Source organism: Thamnophis elegans, chromosome 7, assembly GCF_009769535.1.
Source record: "Thamnophis elegans isolate rThaEle1 chromosome 7, rThaEle1.pri, whole genome shotgun sequence".
In the NCBI taxonomy this organism is placed as follows: Eukaryota; Metazoa; Chordata; class Lepidosauria; order Squamata; family Colubridae; genus Thamnophis; species Thamnophis elegans.
The window spans coordinates 58,130,299-58,154,301 of NC_045547.1; the positions used below are offsets into that span (position 1 = coordinate 58,130,299).

At 39.6% G+C, this 24,003-nt stretch overlaps 1 protein-coding gene across 4 annotated transcripts in view; it reads left to right on the forward strand.

Annotated features, from left to right (window-relative positions):
* CAV1 (caveolin 1) overlaps nt 1–16,194 on the forward strand; it is a 42,429-nt gene extending 26,235 nt beyond the window's left edge. For all 4 annotated transcript variants that reach the window (XM_032221491.1, XM_032221494.1, XM_032221495.1 and 1 more), the window contains exon 3: nt 13,838–16,194. In XM_032221491.1, the coding sequence (XP_032077382.1) occupies nt 13,838–14,179 (342 nt within the window). In that variant the 3' untranslated portion in view covers nt 14,180–16,194. The remainder of the gene's footprint in view (nt 1–13,837) is intronic.
* Nucleotides 16,195–24,003: the final 7,809 nt, after the last annotated feature.

Below are 24,003 nucleotides of genomic sequence, written 5' to 3' on the forward strand. Positions count from 1 at the left end.
GGAAGATCAGGCTGAGACCGTCTGGCTGCCGTGGAAGCGGCTATCGGCACCTATTTGGGGGGACCCGACCCCCCTAGGTTGTCTGACGCCTCCTCTGCTGCTGTGCTGTTGTGGGGTCAGGCTAGGGACAGGGTAGGGTTAGTTAGAATTTAGGGTGGGGTTAGTGTTAAGTTATAGTTAGGTTAAGGTTAGGGTAGGGTGAGGGTGGGGGTGGGGTTGCTAGCCTGATGTCCTGCTGATGGGCTGCTTTCACGGGTGGCGTCACGGTACAGCCGGGAGTGGGGTTGTTCCCCCCCTTTTGCCGTGGGGCTATCCCTGGCTCCCGGATGTTTCTTTGTCCCAATGGGAGGGGGTGTTGCTGGCTGCCATCTCCTGTGGTTGGCCCTGCAGCTTTCGCGGTTGCAGCCTGCTGTCTCTCAGACTTTCCCGGCCTTACTCTGGACTATTGTTGGCTTATTGCTTTTATGCCCTTGCTATCATTCTGGACTTCGGACATTCAGCTTTGGGAGGCTTGGACATTATTTCTCCAGCCTCCTGGATTATGTAATTGCTCGGACTGCACAGACCATAATTTTTTATGCACCTGTAATTTTTATTAATAATTTTTATATACTAAAATTGCATATTTAAACGTGTGGGGAGAGTATGGTGTGACTGGGATTGATTGAATGTTCCCACTTTTATTGTAATATTGTTGTTCTATTTTAACTTGTACTGTGGGGATTGATTGGTTGTATGCATGGGTATGTTAGGTGGGCTGGGAGTTTAGCCGGATCCTCCTGCACTGAGTGCTTTGGCAGAAGTGCTAGGGGGACCCGGGCTCGGTCCCAGCCCTTGGATGTGTGTGTCGAATGGCCTGCCGATGAATCCGGCGGCTTGGGGAGAGGGTGGAGGGACCACAGATGCGGGAGTGGGCCAGAACATTGGGGTCATAATGGGGAGGGGCAGATATGGCGGGAACTTCAGGGCTAGCCATTACCGGGGAAGGAGGGTTCCCTATATCAGAGGTATCCCTCCTTCCGGCCCTGTGAGTTCCACTCCAAGGCCAGATGGCGTGAGTAGTCAGGACCCTGGTCTCAGGTTGCTGATGCTAAATGCCAGGTCTGTGGTTCACAAGGCTCCCCTCATCCAGGACCTAATTATAGATGAGGGGCGGACCTGGCATGTATTACTGAAACCTGGCTGGGCCCGGAGGGAGGCGTCCCCCTCACAGAAATGTGCCCAGAGGGTTTTCAGGTGCTTCATCAACCGCGACCCCAGGAAAGGGGCAGCGGAGTGGCCATTGTTATCCGACAGTCCTTAGCTCCTCGTAGGATCCCTGCTCCGGAGCTTGTCGGGTGTGAGTCCTTGCTGGTGAAGATGGACAGCGTGGCAACAGCCCTCCCCTTGCTCCTCGAGTCAATAGCCGAGCTGGCGGTTGAGTTCCCCAGACTTATGGTACTGGGGGACTTCAATTTGCCTTCACTCGGTGAACGCTCTGATGGAGCACAGGAGTTCATGGCTTCCATGACAGCCATGGGCTTCACCCAAGTAATCCAGGGTCCGAGTCACTCAGCGGGCCACACACTCGACCTCGTATTTCTCTTGGAGCAGTGGAGTTGTGATCTTGGTCTGAGGGGTAGTGAGATCTTGCCCCTGTCATGGTCGGACCACTTCCTATTGAGGCTTGACTTTTGGAGACCAATCCCCTGCTGTAGGGAGGAGGAACCGATTAGGTGGTTCCACCCCAGGTGTCTTATGGATCCCCAGGGTTTCCAGACGGCGTTTGGTGTTATGCCTGATACTCTCGCCCGCAGTTCAGTGGAGATCTTAGTCACTACTTGGAACTCGGTAGCGTCTGAGGCTCTCCACCGAATTGTGCCTTTACGGCCGATCCACAGCAGTGGATCCAGGAGGGCTCCTTGGTTTAATGAGGACCTCCGGGAGATGAAGCGCCAAAAGAGACGCCTAGAGCACCGCTGGAGGGCCAGTAAATCCGAGTCAGACTGAGCACTCTTAAAAGCCTGCATCAGAGCATATCTATCGGCATTATGGACAGCCAAGAACAACCACATTGCTGCTCTGATTGCATCTGCTGAGTCCCGCCCTGTCGCCTTGTTTAGGGTGACCCGCTTCCTCTTAAATACGAGGGTTGCGGGGAACCCCTTACAAGGTAGAGCAAAGGAATATGTCCAGTTCCTCGCGGACAAAGTTGCTCGGCTTCGGATGGACCTGGACTCCAATTGCGCAGAGCCAGCCGAGGTACCGGGGGAAGGTCTTGAACGACACCTCTGGACTGATTTTCAACCTGTTGCTCCTGATGAAGTGGACAAGGCCATGGGAGCGGTGAGTGCTTCCACATGTGTACTGGACCCGTACCCCTCCTGGCTGGTCGTGAACAGCAGGGAGGTGACGCGGGGCTGGATCCAGGCAATGGTGAATGCCTCTCTTCGGGAGGGTTTCTTCCCACCGGCATTGAAGGTAGCGGTGGTGAGACCCCTCCTGAAGAAGCCATCACTGGACCCAGCCAGTTTGAACAACTACCATCCAGTCTCCAACCTCCCCTTCATTGGGAAGGTTGTTGAGAAAGTGGTGGCCTCGCAACTCCGGCGGTCCTTGGATGAAGCCGATTATCTAGACTCCTTTCAGTTGGGTTTCAGGCCTGGCTACAGCACGGAAACCGCTTTGGTCATAGGACCGATGATCTCTGGAGAGCCAGGGATGGAGGTCATTCCTCCATCCTAGTGCTCCTTGACCTCTCAGCGGCCTTCGATACCATCGACCATGGTATCCTTCTGCGACGGTTGCGAGAGGTGGGGGTGGGAGGCACCGTTTTTCGGTGGTTCTCCTCCTACCTCTCGGACAGGTCGCAGTTGGTGTTAGTTGGGGAAGAGAGGTCGACCCCTAGGCCCCTGAAATATGGGGTTCCTCAGGGTTCAGTCCTGTCCCCCCTGCTATTTAATATCTACATGAAGCCACTGGGTGAGATCATCCGATGGCATGGAAACCATCAATATGCGGACGATACACAGCTGTATCTGTCCGCCCTGTGCCAACTCAGTGAAACGGTTGACATGATGTGCCAGTGCCTGGAGGCTGTTAAGGTCTGGATGGGGGTTAACAAGCTTGTACTCAATCCAGACAAGACCGAGTGGCTGTTGTGTTTCCCTCCCAAAAACATGGTCAATATTCCATCACTCAGGCTGGGGGGTGAAAATCTACGCCCCTCAGACAGGGCTCGCAACTTGGGGGTCCTCCTGGATCCACAGCTGACTTTAGAACACCATTTGTCGGCTGTGACCAGGGGGGCATTTGCCCAGGTTCGCCTGGTGCACCAGTTGTGTCCCTACCTGGAGCGGGAGGCGCTCGCAACAGTCACTCACACCCTCGTGACCTCAAGACTGGACTACTGCAATGCGCTCTACATGGGGCAGCCCTTGAAGAGTATTTGGAGACTTCAACTCGTCCAGCAGCCATGCGAGCGATTGTGGGTGCACCTCGGTACACCCACGTTACACATATCCTCCGCAAGCTGCACTGGTTACCGATCAGTCTCCGGATACGCTTTAAGGTGCTAGTCGTAACTTATAAAGCCCTTCATGGTATTGGATCTGGGTACTTGAGAGACCACCTGCTGCCAATTACCTCCCACAGACCCATTAGATCTCACAGGGTTGGCCTCCTCCAGGTGCCATCTACCAGCCAATGCCACTTGGCTAATACCCGGGGGAGGGCCTTCTCTGTGGCAGCTCCGGCCCTCTGGAATGAACTCCCCACAGGGATTCGGACCCTCACCTCTCTCCAGGCCTTCCAAAAAGCCGTCAAAACCTGGCTTTGCCGGCAGGCCTGGGGTGATGAGTTCCCTCCCCTCTCGACATGTATGGTTGTGCGACTGTTGTTTAATTTTATTATTTGTATTTTGTTTTTTATGTTCCCATTTTTCCCCCTTGAATTGTTCACCGCCCTGAGTCCTCCCAGAGAAGGGCAGCATACAAATAATAAAATTCTATTCTATTCTATAAATGCAAGGACTGGACTTTTTAGCACCATTATAACTTCAACAGTCATTAAATAAATGTTTGGAAGTACCTATAGCATACCAATTTTCTTCTGGCACACTTACCTCAGGCAAAATAAAGCAGATTTATTTCAGTCAATTTATTGGTTGTATCAGAAAATGACAACAAAATGTGTTTTAATATCTACTTTATTAAGAGAGAGACACCTGGAGGTAAGGGAAGATTTTGTGTCTCTCTGTACTAATAGGTATGGATTCCACATTCCAGCCTTTGGAGTCTTCCCCATTACCCAGTCATTGGATATTTTGGCTGCTACTACTGAATGCCAATATAGCCTATTATAAATGCCCCTTCATCCAGCCCTTAACAATGGATAATTGGGCTGACTTGATGCACATAGTCAAGACATAGTTGAACACAAGGAGGATTTCACTTTTGGAAATGAGCCATCTTTGTTTTGTAGGTGGCACCAAGCATTCCCAGGAAGGGTGGGGTGTTGGCTATATTCTTATGAGAGTGGTTTTCAAAGGCATTGCTCTTCAAAGAACTAGATGTGAGATTCTGTGAAGTTAGGTCAAGGATAAGATCAGATGGATTAGCAGCTATTGTATCAGCTTTCCTGCTGCAAAGCATCTTCCCTTCTTGGAGTGCTTGATGCTGTGGCTTTTTGGTAGTGGAGTTCCAATTTGTTTTCTCTAGAGGCAGTGGTGGCTCAGGAATTCATGGCTACCATGGCAACCATGGACCTGATGTTCTAGAGTTATGTGATGATCCAGGGCCTAGCACAAAAAGCAACACAGCCAGAGAACAGGTCTAACTCCCCTTTATTGACTTTATTAACTCCCCAACATTGCCCCCCATGTCCCCATCTTTAGTACACATGCCTTCAGCAGCCTCTGGCTGCAAGTAGTCCTGTAAGCGAGGTTAGCCAAACAGTAACCAGAGCCAGCACTCCAGTAAGCCACGTTAACCAAACAGTAATCTCCAGGTGTCAGCAAATTCACACAAGGCTCCACAGATTCAATGCTTGTTTCCAACAAATGCCCCTCCCACAAGCACCTCCTAGGGCATTCTCCTTCCTTGTAGCTGGCTTAGTCTGCATTGTTCTCGCCTTCTCTCTTCTCTGGATGCTCTAGGATCAGGAGGGAGTGGTCCTTGCTCTTCACTTGAGTTCTGCCTCTCATGCTCCTCCCTGTCTGCAAGCCTTTCTAATCCTGGAAAGCCTTGCCTGGACCGATTCTACCCTTCCCCAGTTTCCTTCAAGGCCAATGGAACCGTCTTTTCGCTCTCTGTTGGCTCTTGTTTCAGCTCCTCTTCCATCTCAGATCCGACTCTGATGGGGGCATGACAAGTTGGGTGATGTTATCCTTAATATCAGGTGTTGTCATGGGCAGATTACCTTCTGGTAGTTTGGAAATTTTCTGCAACTGCATACAGGGAAGAATAGTGGCTAGGACTAGTGCTCAGAGTCTTAGTCACTGTAGCCCCCCCCCCAATCACATGACTGTGATCAGAGTGCTTGGCAACCTATTTGTTCTTACAAGCTGCCAAGCACCTCATTGTCATGTGATTACCATTTTGAACCTTCCCTATTGGTTATAATGGTATGCGTGGGTAATCTCAGGAGATGGAAAAGAAATGCTGCTTTGGGAATGATCAGATAATGAGGAATACACCTTCCTTGACCCTCCATTGTGCACCCATCCCCTGACTCTGTTTCCCATCCATAGCAGCCATGTACTTGCTTGAAAACCTGGGGTTGTGGGAAGGCAGCAGGAAATTGCCACCCTAACAACTATAGGATTTAAAGAATGAAGGTAACCGGGACCACAGGAATTGCCACCAGTGCAATTACACTTTATGACCACATCACTTAGTGACAGAAATTCAAGTTCCAATTGCCTATAAGTTGCAGTCTAGCTGAATTTAACTAGGCAATGGCCCCAAAATGAATGCTATATGCTGTAAATTACTTATTGTTTTATTTTTTTGTGGCTTTAACTGTCAGTTTTTGAATGCAGGAACCTTTGCACAATGTATAGTCTACAAATGCTTCTGATAAATACGTAAGCTGCATGCTCAAACTGTCCATCATGTGATATTACAGGAGGGATAGTAATCTCATTTATTTAACAGTGTGCACTGCAGTGTGATAGCTAAAACTGTATACTGCCAATCAAAATGCCTTGTTAATTGATTTTCTTCAAGGAGAGGTGATGATCTTTGTGTCAAAATTGTGCATAACCACAGATATTCTTCTGTCTACTTTGGTGATGCACTGCGTCCAATATGGTATCTAGCTAGAAACATATTTTCACATTAAATCCCTGTTTTCTACACACAGTTCTTGGCTGAGAGTCTAAACTTCAATTTTCGCGCAAGAGTGCTTATGCTTGAAACTGCCCTCATTAAAATACCAGAATTCACTGCATCTATTTTTTTAAAAAGGAAAATCATGACCAAAATGCAACACTAGCTTTTAGTATTTTTATAGCAAAAATGAACAAAAGACATTGTAACAACAACATGCCCAAATTGAATAGTAGGAAACAAAGAAGCACTGAAATCAGGATGTGGGTTGCAAATGAAAAAGGGAAGCTGTTGCAGTTTAAACCTTTTGCCCCAAACATATGGTTTTTACAAAGCTTATTGGCTCTAGTCAAAATGCATTTTCTTTACTTCCTATAATTTACTATAGTATCACTAGTGTTTTAAATGTCAGGGTCACTTCACAACATGTCTTGATAACTTATATAGTTATGTAACTTATACAGGTTGTATATAATTTATGTATTATAGGAATCAGCTCATTTATGGGTTTGACCAGGGTATATCATAAATAAATTATTAATTGATATTGGCAAATCTGGTAAGATGAATTGGTAAACTGGTAAGCTGAAACTACTAGGAAAAAAATATATTGCATTTCTGTGATGCTAAAACAGGCTCTTCAATCTGAAAAATTGCTAGTGATTATTGCACTCCAATTTCATCATCATCAAGCTGCCTGTGGAATAGATCATCTAATTTATTTTTAATCTTGTTTGTTTATTTGTTTGTTTGTTTGTTTGTTTGTATCCTGCTTTTATTATTTTTACAAATAACTCAAGCCGGCCAACATATCCAACATCCCTTCCTCTCCTATTTTCCCCACAACAACCCCTGTGAGGTGGTGTTAGGCTGCGAGAGTGAATTTATGGTCTTCTAATCTGGCACCTTAACCATTAGACCAAACTAAAAGACTCCAAATTAAAGAGTTTATCAGTGTAACCTAGGGAGATGTTGGTTTAAATCCTTATCCAACTGCAGGACTTTCTGTATAATCTTGGGCTATTTATGAATTGAGATTAAACCTAAGACTAAAATACAATGCAATTTTTGCTTAGTGTGTTTAATAGCCCTGTTAATTTCCTCTGGTAAAATAAATTGTGTTGGCATAATGTGTGAACAAAGCCTTTCTCTTATTTCTCCTCAATGCATTGTTGGAGTAGTAAAGTGTAGGAAAGAACCACATAGACTACGTGGAAATTTTCAGAAGGAAAAAAAAATAAATGTATAAAAAAGTATGTCTATAAAACTCTAATAACCAAATTAAGAATATAATTATAGAATAGTTCTAATAAAAATACCACAGGGATCGCATCCCTCCAACCTGATGCTATTTTGATATAAATTAAAGTTAAATGAGATTTCCAATTCAAAATGTGCTGTTCAAATCTTGGAAGTCTTACCCAACGGTTTAGATCAGAAATGATTTATTCTGCTAAGTACTTGGATACTATTGAAGTAAAGAATGTATCTGCCAACAGTGTTCTCCCATTTATTAAAATTTGTCATCCTCATACATGCATTGTGGATCAATGCAAAGGAACGTACAATCTAATAGTGTGATACAGACAATGACAGTGACATGGAAACTTTTTGAATTCTTTGCCTTGGCCTTCAGAATGAATTATGATGTTATAATGATATTGTAATTTGCGCCGGGGGGGGGGGGTTAGGAATACAAATAGGTCTTACTCAATGTTAGACAAAGCATTTGGCAGGACTTCTATCTATTAGCAAGAATGATCAACATTTATTAAAGTCAGGCTATAATCTAAAATGTACTTAGCCTATAATTGGTTTTTGTAGATTCTCAAGACCAAGGATATGTAACTGGTACAAAATTTGTAGTACATATAACAGATGCAATGTTTAACATAAAATTTTCTAAAGTAGATTTTCTCTCTTATACACATACTGCCTTGAGTAGAGCATTGATGTTTTGTGCTTATTAGACTTGGATATTACCAGTAATTTAGTCTTCAACCTTGCATTCACTGTAAATTCATTTGCTTTTTTCCACATTTCCTAAATATGGAAACTTTAAACTTCTTGACCCCATATCCAACATTCTGACTTACATGTATTCATTCATTCATTCATTCATTCATTCATTCATTCATTCATCCCCTATCCTTTGCATATTCTTTTTATTCTTTCTAACACAACAACATTTTAGGGGGAGAAATCTATGTAAAGAGGGTCAGAACTATCTATCTATCTATCTATCTATCTATCCATCCATCCATCCATCCATCCATCCATCCATCCATCCATCCATCCATCCAATCTATACGTATTGTAGGAGGAAAATAAAACAGGCTAGGGCTATATAATATGATGGGAAAAGCCAGCAACAGAACTAAAAATAGGATATAAGGGGCTAGGTCTGCAGAAAAAAAGTCATTCAGAAAATATCCTAATGATAAAAACAATTAAGCAGCAGCTTAGAATATTATTGACTGTTTCATTCTGAATTTCCCTCCTTTCTGGTTCTGTGACCCAAAGTGGAACATATGTAGCCTGTCTTATGTTTCCCAATGTACACATACATATAAGCATAGATATAACATAAAAGGAAAGTAAACACATACAAAAAGAAATGCAATAATTTTATTAGAAGAAAGGAAAGACCACCTCCCTCTACCACAACATTATGATAAATCATTGATTGATTATGCCATCATGTTGGTGTTGACTCCTAGCAATCACATAGATATTATCCATTAAATACATACACAATATCTTAAAAATATATAGCCAATATATATCATGCAATATGTAGCAAGGTAATCACTACATTAAAAAACTTAAATTTTAGATTTCTTTGTGAAGTCATCCTTTTTTTAACCCAAGAAGTCTTGATTTTCCCTACACAAATAATAAATTTTTCATAATGCAAGCCTAAAAATTCTTTTTGACCAAATTCAGCAGTTTGATAGTGCACTTGAGCCTAAGAAATGTCAAACTTATCAAGAAAAGATACTGAAAAAATAATCTATACAAATTGTGATCCAGGATGTATCTTTTAAATTAATCAAAATGTTTTAAAGTTGTGTACTACATCAAAGCATTCATTCTTATTTATGATTCATCTTAAAGTATAAACTTTTCATCACTAGCAGATTGCCAGAGGAAATCCTTTGCTGAAGTGCATTTTTATTTGAAAATGAATAAGAAAAGAATAAGTCTCTTGCCAACTGAGTAATCTGTCCCTTATATTAGTTTTACATTTTTTTTTAAATGTTTCCAAAAGCTCCAAATTTTTAGAAATGTCCAGAGTGTTGTAAGATTGCCCACCTTTAAGTAATTTTGTTGGAAATCTTGAGCAAATTTTTTCCACTGGCATACAAAGCAAATACAGTGATCCCCAAGTCCCCAGCTAAAAGTGACAAGAACTCCAAACATTCCAGTGAACAAATATAGTATATATAGAAAGAGAAACTATAAAAGCATCACCAAGATGTCACAAAAAACTAATTTATGACTTGATGGAGGCAATGCTGAGGTAATATGGGGCAACCTCAACTAGAAGACATTGGCACCTCTGCATCTGAATAGGTCTTCTCTGCCCATATATTTATACCAGTAGCACAGTGTGTTTTTCAGTTAACTAAACTTTATTATAGCAGTAGGGATGTTCTTCACTTTTGTCTCATGAAATGCCAAATGGTATTTGTCTCCTCAGCCATTACTCAGATTCACTGATTCAGTGGAAACATAACACCCAACATAGGAAATATTACAAAAGTATATTTCCTTTTGTACAAAACAAAATGCCTACTGTAATAGTATGCTTCCTATTATGCTAGAACAGCAGATTATTATGAAATAATAATAGAAACATCTACATATCAAGTAATATGTGAATTTCTAGTTTAAAGAAAAGTGATAAAGCAGGTGCAGTAAATCCAGAATTATTGCTTCCTTCCAGTTCTTCAGGTCATTTAGGGTAATTCTTTATGAAGTTCATAATTCCAGAGAGAGGCTTCCTGAAAACATTTGCTAGAGAAAATCCTACCTTCAACGGTCACAATTATAGGTTGGTAGCCTAACAAGCATTATCTATAGGCAGAGACATTCTCTGATCCATGTGGTGTGCAAAACAAGGCATTCTGTTTGTGACATGATACTTCTAGGCCTAATAGGAAAAATTATTTAGTATAAAACTGAACAATAGCCTTATATGTAGCCAGTTGTCAGCTTCTGCTTCTGCTTTCTAATTACTGAGAAGAACTTAACCTCATAGTTTAACACACATTCATATATTGACAGATTTAATCGAAGCTTATTTGAGTATTAAAAAAGAACTATCAATACTGTAATAATGCATGTCAGGAACCATCTTGAATCTCACTATCTTCCTGAAGAGAACTTAAATATGGTGGACACACTAGATTTGAGAAAATGTCATATAATTCTAGTGCCAGTGTACCTGATATCTGCTCTTTCCCTGAGTCAGTTTTACTGTTGAACATATTAAAATGCTTTTTGAGGATGTGGAAGATAATATCTGCTATGAAGCAATATAGAACAAGGGGACCCCAACCCCCAGTCCATGGCCCTGTGCTGGTCCACAGCCCATTGGGAACCAGGCCATGCAAGTGACAGATGAGCACAACATGAAGCCCAAGCAACGTCTGTGTGTCTGTGTGTGTGTGTGTGTGTGTGTGTGTGTGTGTGTGTGTGTGTGTGTGTGAAACCATCCCCTTCCTCTACCATTGCCACCGGTTTCTGTACTGGAAAGTTGGGGGGGGGGCACTGATGTAGAATGTTTCAGACAAATGTAACGTATTATACTGCTTGTAAAGAACAATAAAACAATCTGGTGAATTCTAGATGCTTAATCAGGAATAAAAGTTTATGAAAATTGTCATGTACTCAAACAGCTACTACTCTATTGTCTTATTTAATTGCAGTAGGTTCCCTAGCGATCCATAGCTCCTTCTCAGGAATCTGAGAAACTTTGATTGAAGAGTTTCTCAGAAGGACTATTGTGCACGATTAGTGTATAGCTCATTAAATTCAAGATGCTGTGTTACGTTTTTCCTGTGGACTTGACATACCTCTATTATTTGGTTATTTTAGCTGCAATAAATATCCTGTGCTGTGGATTATATCAAAGATGTGATCATGTGATACATAGAGGAGCTCTTTTGTCTCAAGTTGTTTCTGTTAATTTTCTACTTTGAAATGTTATGACAAACCTCCTGGGATATTTTGGCATTTTATTTGAATAAATATGTACTTCCTTGGATAACATTTTTCTCTTTCATGAGATACCAACATTCAAACTCCCAAAATTAAAAAAAAAACCAGATATTTCTTCTTAATAGTCAAATTACATGTTAGCCTTTCAAATCAAGATCCAGCATTGCATTTAAAAATGCATTAATACTTCTATAATAAAATCATGAATCACACAAGTTATTTAGATTATTTTTATGCAAGACATGACTTCCACAGATAATACTAAAATAGTAACAGAGTTTCTAAAAGGGTCATCTAGAAATGTGGAATTCCAAGTTATTAGCACACTGATGAACCTTAGCTCTTCTGTCTCTTCTTTCCCCCTTTAGCTTCTTGACAGGTGCATCGACTTGATTAGAGTTCAGAAATTAAAACTGAATGCAGATAAGAAAGAAGTGGTGTAAGATGGGTGGCTTCTCTGCCTAAGAAATTAGAAGGCGGCCTCTGTATGGCTGTGTGTATAGCAAGTGGGTAAGGTGAGGGTACTACTGTTCCCAATGTATCATTAGAGGCATGGGTGTACTCCGTGGCAAGGGAAGTCTTGAGCTGCTTCAGCAAAGTTGTGCAGTCTTCAGAACTGAAGTAGTAAAGTGCTGCAGAATTGTGATGGACACTTTCTTACCTGCCAGCAGCTCCATAAAGAAGTCTTACTTTTTCTTATATATTCACAGTACCCATACAGATTCAGGAAAAGAATTGTCCGAATTCAGAAGGGCATTTATGGTTTCTCATACCAAGAGAATTCATTAAATGAATTCTTAGGGAATGCCTTGTACTTAAACCAGATTCTCTTTTAACAATTGTTAGAAGAATCCTTTTCTGGCATCTTTACTGGCTTGGCAGAAGGTTGGACGGCCATCACTACCCCACCATGGTCTGTTGACCACATTTTGGGGACTCAACATTCAGCCTGCTTTTACAGTGTTTTGCAGTATTCCGCAGTCACATGACCACAGTTTGCAATGTTTTTGTCAGCATTTTACTTCCAGTTTTCAGCAAAAATGCCCCATAGCAAACAATTCACTTAATAATTAAGTACAGGTAGCCCTCGAGTTATGAGCACAATTAAGCCCAACATTTATATTGCTAAGTGAAACATTTGTTAAGTGAATTTGCCCCATTTTATGACCTTTTCTTGCCACATTTGTTAAGTGAATCATTGAATTTGGTAAGTTAGTAATACAGTTGTTTAGTGAATCTGTCATCCCCATTGATTTGGCTTGTCAGAAGGTTTCAAAAGCTGACCACATGATCCCAGGACACTGCAACTGTCATAAATATGAAGCAGTTGCAAAGCATCTGAATTTTGATCATGAAAAGCAGTAGTAAGTCACTTTTTTCAGTGCTGTTGTAACTTTGAACAGTCACTAAATGAACTGTTTAAGTCAAGGATTGCCTGTATTTGCTTTACACCTGCTGGAAAAAAAATTGTAAAATTGGGTCAGTTATGTGATGGCTAATTTTATGGCTGTCATGACCTATGTGTGTAATTGGACAGCTTTGTTACTGTTGTAAGTTGAGGACTACCTATATTTTTGGGGTTGGCCTGCTGAGCTCACAGAATTGTACTCTATGCAATTACTTTGGCTCCTGTGATATTGAGATTCAAGATCCCTTTATAAATCTGGCAAGTCTTCCTCTTCAGAACCATTTTAGAAGCTCCAAAATGCACAGAATGCACATGCTCACTTGATCTTGTTAAGGTGTTAGTGGAGGATCTGTTTTTCCTCTCTAGAGTTGTCAATGCAGAAATCTAAGCTGTGTGGCACTCTATTCATCCTCGTAGTGCATAGAAATTTTGCTGAAAAGCATGATTGAACTTACTGGTTTGATCTTTCTACTATAGTTCCATCCCTTTAGCATTTCAAGTGTAAAAAATGTGAATAACTCATGATTGCTATTTTGCTCTGCATGCTGCAGAAGATGTAAATGTAATTAGCTTTTAGGAGGTAGGTAAAATTTTTGATGTGGAAGACAGAAGATTTGAAAGGGAATATGGAATGTGGCTTTCTTTTTCATATGTATCATTGAAATGTTTGTCCATTTATTTAGCTTGTGGCCAGGGGCAACTTCAGCAGAGCTGAAAAATGTCCCTGTTATGCAATATTCATAAAAAAGGAATGGGACTTCAACCTCATGCTGGGAACTGCCACCTTGACGCTTTTGGCCTCCACTTGTGGATACCTCTGATTGTGACTTAAAGTTCATGTGTTGGAGCAACTGTTATGAGTTTCATTCTAACTTATGTCATTTTTTGTGTATAGATTGACTTTGAAGATGTGATTGCCGAACCTGCAGGAACCCACAGTTTCGATGGGATCTGGAAGGCCAGTTTCACCACCTTCACTGTGACAAAATACTGGTTTTATCGCTTATTGTCTGCAATCTTTGGCATTCCCCTGGCTCTTATCTGGGGCATTTATTTTGCCATTTTGTCCTTCCTCCACGTCTGGGCGGTGGTGCCTTGTATCAGAAGCTACCTAATTGAGATCCAGTGCATTGGCCGAGTTTATTCTATCTTTATCCATACCTTCTGTGACCCGTTCTATGAGGCTGTTGGCAAAATGCTTAGCTCTATCAGAGCAACAATAAGAAAGGAAGCATAAATGACATTTCAAGGAGCTGAAGAATGAGCTCCCCCCGCCCTTCATAGTTTGGTGCCAGTCTCAAGGCTGCCATAAATTAATAAAGTGACCGGCACTTAACAGCATCACTCCAAAAAAAAAAAAACCAACTTGAATGCAGCAAATAATTCCTTTTTAACTTTCTTCACTACTTAATCCCTCTTGGATTTATGCTATTTACTCTTTTCAGGAGGAAAGTCAATTTGCATTAAACAAACACAAACAAATTAAATAGCTGCTCGTCCATTTCACCTGCTTGTTGTTTTGCTGACCTTTGATGAATTGACTTCTATTCTGCTTACCCCTTCCATTCATTTGTTGCAAATTAAACTCACATTGATTATAATGCAGAACTGCAAATACCCTTTCCAGCACTATCACACTGCTCTTCATTTTACTGTGAGTAAAAGAGGTATAAAAGCTACTGCAGCATAATGCACATGGCAACAAGCTGGCAGATGTCAACAGAATGTTCCTTTTATAGATGTATTGTCAGATGACTGTAGCGCTTTACTGTAGTGACCATATCTAATTGCCACACACAGATTTAAAGAAATGACTACTGTAACATATGTGCTGAGAAAAAGGAGATCAAGTGTCTTTAAAAAGACAAAGCTTTCGATTCAAATAACTGGGCATGTTGACAAAAAGCTACTAGTACTGCTTCTGTCTTATTTTGTAATCCCCATGAGAGAGTATTTGGATTATAAATATATAATATATGTCACTGAGAGAAAATGTAAAGGGGAACCTTAGTGCTTTTCTTTAACCAAATAATTTATGAAACCCTGTTGACACTGGCATGCGAGTGGACCCTTTTTCTTTGAAATCTTCTTAACTAGAAATGGCAGGATGTGAATAAACAGCTTTTTAGAAATATGACACAATTTTATCTCTGAACAAAGACTTCTAAAATGTTCAATCTATAAATCCAAAATCAAGGTAGGATTTTTATTTTTTGAAAATGCATCCATGAAGAAAATCCTTATGGTGTGCACATATTGAAAGTTAATTTATCCCTAGATTAAAATAGCAAGGACACTATTGTGTTTAATTTTTTTAGCATCATTCTTAAGAACAGATGTTCCAATTAATTTAAATAAAACTTACTACAAAGGGACTAATTATTCCCTTAAAAGTAGACAGCAAGGTATGTACAAATTGTGTTGAATCATGCCAACTATATACTGGGTTTTAAGAGTGATTTGGCTGTTTTCTATGAGAACAGATTTAAGAATCTTTAAAACGAATTCATTAAATCCAAGCAGGTCCCCCAGCCTGCTAGTTCTATTTACACATTGCTAACTTTTCCCTAACCATCCATACAAGTGGTTTAGGCAGCACTATGTTATGGTTCACCTTCCCCCACCCACCCTTTCTAAACTGAACTATACATAATTCAAGTAGCTTTCCAGGTGCATAAAACTGTATGAAAGATACAGAAATAAAACATTTATAGTGTTATTTAATAGTGTGTTGCAGAATCTTTACTGTCACCACAGTGACAATGAAGTGAGAGAATAGCTTCATTGGTTTTGCATGAATGTGCTGCTTTCCTTAAAGCTATTAAACAAGATCATCTTTCTTAAATATAAACTGAAGAATTTCAAAGTGTGTTCTGCTTTTGTTAGAAACTAGTTACAAGGGTGACTTACTTGGATCTTGAGTATCTAGAATAGGTTCCAATTACAGCCCTAGCCTAATTAATAATAATGTCCTGACTAGTTTTTTTAAACTATCTGATTGCTTCAACCTGTCTATTTTTTTAGTGCAAGTCTAAGCATAATCACTAAGAGATTGGTATCCATCAACCGAGGGAGGCAAGTGCTGATCTCAAACATATTGCTTATCTGAACTGGAGCTCAAATGGCATCTCTCTTCTACACCAACCTAAAGTTGCCCCTGTAAAATAAAAATAAAAATCCACTCGTATAACCTCAGAGCTTTATCCTGCCATATGACAGGACCAGTTCTGAAGGGGAGATCTTCAGGGCAATTGAAACTAACATTTTACCAAAATTGCTCGGATATAGTAATGGGAATATAGTATAATGGGAATATAGTAATGGGAATGCCTTGCTTTTTGCAAATACAGGTTTTACTAAGAATAATATTGGTGTCCTTCATTAATTACATTTCTACTACATTAGATAATTAATTGATTAGACTTATCTTTCATGTCCACGTGCATTGATATAGGACCATAGCAGCTCATTATTTTGAATAAAGGATGAACATTTTATTGACAATAGGCAATAGTTGCAGTAGATACAGGTGTAGAATCATCTTTTCTTTTATTACCGTCCTATACTAATAGTGTGTGTACCGTATTTTTCGGAGTATAAGACACACCTTTTTCCCTCAAAAAAGGGGCTGAAAATCTGGGTGCAGTCTTATACACTGAATACAGCATTGTTTGCCTCCCGAAACCCTGCCCTCTTCACCAAAATGGCCGTGCATAGCCTTTAAGAAGCTTTCATAGTGCTCCTGGGGGCTGGGGAGGGCAGAAATGAGCGAAAAATGGGCTGCTTTTTGTTCAATTTTGCCCCACCAGCTCCCGGGAGCACTCTGCAAGGCTCCTAACAGCTATGCATGCCCTTTTGTTGACAAAAAATGGGACATTTTTTGCTTGTTGGGGGGGGGCATTCCCCAGGAGCAATCTACAAGCCTCCTAAAGGCTATTCATGCCCTTTTTTGAAAAAAAAAATGGGCCCGTTTTCACGAAAAATGGGTCATTTTTTGGGAGGTCTGCAGAGTGCAAATTTTTTTTAAAAAAATTGTCTCTTCAAAACCTTGGTGCTTCTTATACTCCGAAAAATATGGTTTGTGTGTGTATGTGTGTGTCTACAAATGCAAGTAGATGAAAGTAATAGGAATATAGTTACATACAGTTTGCTCAATAAATGTAAAATTGCAAAACTTTTGTTGGCCAAGAAATTAGTACAGCAGTCTTGGTGGTGCAGTAATTAAAATATCAGTATTGCAAGCAAACTCTGCACACAGCCTAGAGCTCGATCCTGATGACTCAGTCAAGGTTAACTCAGCCTTACATCTGACTTCCAAGTCAGAAAATGAGGACCCAGATTGTTGGGGCTAATATGCTAACATTATAAACTGCTCAGAGAGTGCTGCAAAGCACTATGGTGTGGTATATAGGTCTAAGTGCTATTGCTATAAGTGCTATAGAATATTACCCACAAATATCAGTTTTACTAGGGAGCAAATCCCTATAAAATTTCAATCAGCTTTCAGTACTGTAACTCTAAACACTAGAAATAGACATTTTATAAAAGTGCTTTTTGTGTCTTGAACACCAGTTTTTGAAATATAAATAACTTTATATGTTTTCCTTTTGCATTTAAAACATACACTGGTCTGGCATATTTTTTATAATGTATATAAATAAGAAATATTATTTAGATATATATCTATATATCTATATAAATTGTAATACAGCAACAACACACTTTTTGTGAGAATGTAAACATATTTTAGTTTTATATAATAAAAAAAACACTTTGAAATATATTGCCTAGAACGGTATATTCAGAAAGTGCATCCCAAAGCGAATAACATTAATGATCCAAGATATTCACATATGCTTACAAGATGTAACAGCCATTTTTTTTTATTCTGCATGTTCAATAGCCATGGTTACAATCTGCACAATAAAAGCTGTTTTAATACAAACACTGGTCTAAATCATTCTTCTCTTTAAAAAGAAGTTCTCGCTACTAGTACAAGATTTTGGATAGTTTTGAGAAACTATAGTCTGTTCACTGCATCTTCCATAATGGTAGTTTGTCAAAGTCTGAATAACTATGCAGATTGATCGGGTTCACGCTTTGATGTAGAATGGCCAGGTTCACCTATTACACTAAGCCATGGTCTGTTTAGCTATGGTTTACTCCATAAGCCATACTTATCTGATTGCCTCAACATACCACAATTGCTGATTTCATACAACACTAAGCTAAAACCAACCAGTCCACATCATGACTTAAGACAATGACTCAATTTCTCAATTTTGGGGAGCTGGTGAGTACATCTGAAATTTAGAGAATGTGGAATGTTTCTTCTTGGACAATGATTGCCATATTCAAAAAAATCTGCTTGACTTCTGTAATACTCTTGTTCCACAAAGCACTTGAAGGGAATGAACTATCTGGACCCATTCAGTTGGGTTTTAGACTGAAGTGCAGTACAGAGACAGTATTAGTTGCACTTGTTAAGCTATGACAGAATAGAAGTACTGCATACATTTTTGTGTTCTTGATCTTTCAGCAGGTTTCAATACCACCAACCATGATATCTTTCTGAGGTGGCACAGTGGTTAGAGTGCAGTACTGCAGTTTACTTCAGCTGACTGCTGGCTGCAGTTCGGCATTTCAAATCTCATTGGCTCAAGACTGACTCAGCTGTCCATCCTTCTGAGGTGGGTAAAATGAGGACCCAGGTTGTTGGGGAAATATGCTGACTCTTTAAACTGCTTAGAGAGGACTGTAAAGCATTATGAAGCGGTATATAAGTCTTGCTATTGCTATGACTTAGTCAACTTACAAATTGGCTACAGTAATACACTCTATATGAGTTATATGCAGTACAGTGCAGTGACCCATGTGCAGATCTGTACATTGGGAAAACAAAGCAACCAATTCATAAATGCATGGCACAACACAGGAGAACAAACCCATCAGAAAAAGTTTAAGAGGCAAAGGCCACTTTTTTGAAGACAGCAAAGTCCACATTTTGGACAGAGAGGACCACTGGTTTGAAAGAGGAGTCAAAGAGGCCATCTGTGTCAAAATTGAACAGCCCTCTCTCAACAGGTGGAGGGATATGACATCATCTATCTCCAGTCTACAACAAAGTCCTTTCAACAGTTCCAAGAAGGCTCCCCACCCATTTGTACTACTCAGGTGACCATGACAACACAGATAAACCTCCAGGTGGCCTCAAAGACTCTCTAAAATAATGCAAATGGCCAGCTGTCTACAAGGAATATAAATCCTTCCATTCCAGACCATCCAGAGTTGAAGAAATTTCTTGAATGAGAAGTGAAATGTCTTCAAAGAAAAACAAAAAAGTCCAGTTGCCTCTTGGAAAAGGACCTTTGGGGTATAAGTCTAATTGTAGATTTACCACTTTCTCTAAAATTACATCATGATTCTCTTCTTTCTATAATCCATCCTATTTAATCATGAAAACCATAGAACATGTTTATTTTTTCTGTTTAATGCAAGAATCCCATAAGGGGTTTCCAGACAGCAATAAACATAGATGGTATTGTCTTTTCTTTAATCAGCAAGTTCTTTCATCTTCACCAAATATTCCTCCATTTGGATATTGCCAATTCTTTCCAAATTTGTGCCTATAATAACCCCAACTGTTGTTTCCATATATAAAAACAAAATTCCATGACTTTTTTCCAAATGTTTATCCATCAGTTCTTTGTATATCAATCTTTAAAATCCTCTGAAACAATATTGCATATGCACTTGAAGCCAAAATCTTCTAACATTTTTGCATGTCCATCAAGCATAGTAAAAATGACACTGCTTGTAGTGGTGAAATTCCATTTTTTTACTACTGGTTCTGTGGGCATGGCTTGGTGGGCGTGGTGTGGCTTGGTGGGCATGGCAGGGGAAGGATACTGCAAAATCTCCATTCCCACCCAGAGGTGACATTTGACAATTCTCTGAACTACTCAAAGTTTCTGCTACCAGTTCTCCAGAACCTTCTGGATTTCACCCCTAGCTGCTTGTAATTCATATTTCCAACATAGATTTGAACGCTTTTATACAGGATATTTTAGATAATTTTTCTAGTGATCATACAATATATCAATGTTCCATCATTTAGTTATACTAGCAGTCTTTGAATATCTGGTTTTGTTCTCAGGCCCCAGATTAGAATGGTTGCTGAGCCCCTAAATGTAATTATTTTAGGGTGGTTTTTTTGATGTGCTGTGTCTATTCCTAAGTTTAAACAGTTCTTTTTTATGTAATTGTTTCATGTTTTTAGAAGTAAGCCTTGTATAGATTGGACAGTCTCTGTATAAATAAATATAAGTAGACAATATGCTTGAAGAAGTACTACATCATGGATTTATATGTTCAATTCTGAACTCTGCAAACAAGCATAAAAAGGAATGTGACTGAGAAAATACCTTCAGTTTAAGGTGGACATTGGAGACACTGTACACCAAGAAATCAAAAATGATTTTCATACACATTTAAAGCTCTGGATTTATTACACAGAGAAACACATACACAATAGACAGAAAGTATTGAATCATTGGAAAAGGAACAAGGGACCAGAGTAAGCTGACGGGGTAAAGAATGGAATCTGCTGGTGGTGAATAGAATATAATGGCAGAGGCTGACTGAAAGTCTCACAATAATTGAATAGCTAGCTACAACTGAAAGCAGAGTGCCGAGACGGCGAAGTAAAATAAAATTAACTGTTCAGTCTATATCTCAGTTATTGTTCTTTATAACTCTTTTTGGTTATAGTTTTCTCTACTTCCTTTCTGAAAAGGACTGAGCAAAAGAGACAGAATATAGTAAGTAAGTAAAATCTTTATTACGGTCAAAGACCAGCAATACACATTAGTTTTTACACTATATTAAAAAATACATATATATGTGTACATTAAAAAAAACTAACCTTTAGAGACAACCAGTCATTGTCTAGAATGGTCATTTATGGTCATTTATAGGCTTTCACTGGGCTGCCATTAGGACATTGGAGAGATGCCCATTAGCTATCAACAGATAAATGCAGTACAGCTAGGATTGGCCACAAGAGTATCCTTGCCACTATTGCCAAAGTAAAAAATCCCTCATTACTCTCAAGTTGAATGATTGCCAATCTCTCACTGTGTCTCCTTTGATCTTCTAAATTGGCTGCATGTGAAAAAATGTGTGTTCCACTGATTTGATGCTTTCATTTTTTTAAAAAACATTTACACATAAATAAAAGCCAAGATTCAAGACAGGATTTCTTTTTGTTACTACTATTGTTAGCTAAACACACCAAAAGTGCATTCCAATTTTGCATGTTCTTACTTGAACATACTAAATCACTACTTTAACTCACTGAGTATCCATAGGCAAAACAATACCATCTGTGCAGAAGCCGTTAAGTGTGCTTGTGGGGGGGGAGGGGGGGATTAATGAAAAAACAAATTTCAAAATAGATCAATGAATACTCTTAGTGGCTACATAATTTTATATTTTTGCTGGGAAGTGAATGAAGAAACAAATTCAGGCAAAGGTCATGTGTTTATAACAGTTGCAGTCAGTGGTGGGATTCAAAATTTTTTACTACCATTCTGTGGGTGTGGCTTGGTGGGGCGTGACATAGCTTGGTGGGCGTAGCAGGAGAAGGATACTGTAAAATCTGCCACTCCACGGGAAGGTTACTGCAAAATCCCTATTCCCTCCCAATCAGCTGGGACTCGGGAGGCAGAGAGAATAGATGGGTGTAGGGCCAATAGTTCTCTAAACTACTGAAAATGTCTGCTACCGGTTCTCCAGAACTGGTCAGAACCTGCTGAATACCACCTATGGTTGTAGTGCCCCAGGGTGATGACCATTGTCTGTGTTTTAATCACATGATTATAGGGATGCTGCAACAGTTATATGAGCAGGTTGTGAACCACTTTTTTTTAGTGCAATTGTAACTTTGAACAATCACTAAATGAATAGTTGTAAACTGAGGACTACCTGCATTATATTCATATGTACTACTCACTTTTTGTTAAAATCTAACCATTCCTTATTATGGGAAAATGTTTTTTTCAATTCTTACTTTCCCATCTTTGCCTAGCTGTCTTCCCCAATCTAGAGTTGGACATACTGCCTAGGACATTGTGGTCCAGAATTTCTCGGCAAACCAGGCTGCATTGAATCATTTAGTCACACAGTCCGATATGCTTAAGGAGATAAAATATAACATGCTAAGCTTTTGCAAAAATGATACTCCCTAATAGGCAAGTCTTGATAAACTAAATGCAGATGTTGCCATCTGGTGGCTGTCTGCTAAAAGAGTCTCTAGAAATTTATATATAGAAAATAAAATAAAAAGCCTTTGATCTTGGATGACCTAATAGTTTAGGACAAACTTCATCTGCTACTACTGTATAACACTCTCACTCCACCAGAAGTCATGAAGAGATTCTTTTCTGGAGTGCAATATATTCCAAATGTGTAAAATAACCAAATTGAATAAGTCAAAAGTTTTTGAAGGCGCACAGCAAGTTTCCTAACTATTTTATGCACTAATTATGATTTTAATGAATCTAATTTCTGGTACCCAGGAGTCATTTTAATGGTTTAGTTTAATTTAACAGCTTATTTAATTTGCTTCATTGTATACTTCACACTTTGAAATGCAACCTTTTTTTTTTAGATTTTGAAGTATTTGTAAGCCTCTCTTGAGAAACACTTTGACACCTATGATTAATTAATTTCAGTAATTTTTTTTACCTAGTTGACTGTTGAGATGAAATAGAGTAGAAATGAAATGAGGGGGAAGGGTGGAGAATCTGTACTAGAAACCTTATTTTGACCCAGAATCTATTCAGCAACACAGGCAAACAGGATTCTAACTATTAGGAAAAGAGAGAGAAAACATTCAAAATGTGCCCAGAATTTTAAAACTCTTATGTTCGCCACAAAAAGCTCAGGTTTTGGATATCACTGGGAAAGCACTAATATGAAGTCCAGAGAACTTGACATAAGCGTGTCTAAACCCAGCTGTTCTTTAGAAGAGCAATCTAACGTTAACGCAGGAGGTTTCACATCAATAGCACCTGTGCCTTGACCTCTGCTCCAGGAGGAGGGAGGAGGAGCCAGGAAGTGGAAATAAATGCCAGACAGATGTTCAGCATCAAATTATGTCTCTTGCAAGAAATACTGACATTGTTATTCTTCTATTTGTCACTGAAGAATTGCAGCATTTGGCGGTTGCACCATGGGAGCCAGTTAAAAAAACTTCAGCCCCACCCCCCACCCCCAGAAGAACCTGAGAACTTGAGGCACTGATCATATGGGGTCAAGGGCTTGAAGATGATTAAAGGAGTTTTCATGGCATGTAATTTATTGTCATATCAAATGGCTGCACCATATGGACTTATTGTCTAGGCTTATTAGTCTATAGATTGTTTCAAACATCTCATGTGGAGAAAGCCCTGTCAAGGTGCTTTCATAAAGCTCCATATGTCACACATTTTTCACAAGTTTAGCAGTAATTTTTCCAATCTCCTTGAAGTGTGAACTTTTAATCAAGAATGAACCCCCAGACTATCAAAAGAGCTTGATATTATGGCACCTTCTGAGCATTACAGATTCCTTCAGTGATCTCTCTATATTTTTTGCATCTCACTTTTACAAGGAAATGCATAGGAAGGACTGAAACTACTAAGATATTATTCCAGGTGGTATAAGTTTCATCTAAGTGGGAACAAACCAGACTAAATTCTTTTGCGGAATAGCCTTGGAATTCCAGGATATATTAATATTATGTTGCACTATATCTGCAGGGTTTAGAATTGGTTGCTGTATCAGATAACTGCAGTGAACAAGCTAACTATATTTCAGATAAGCACTATTTGTTTTCTGGCCAATATTAATGCTGGCTTCAACCAAGGGTGCTAAAATGCTTATCTGGAATAAAAATAATAGAGCTTCTATTACAGTAATTGGAAAAGCTACCCTTTCCTCATGGCTGTTGTGAACTGCAATGTAGCAACTGAAAATTGGCATATAAATGATGATATTATTATTATTATTATTATTATT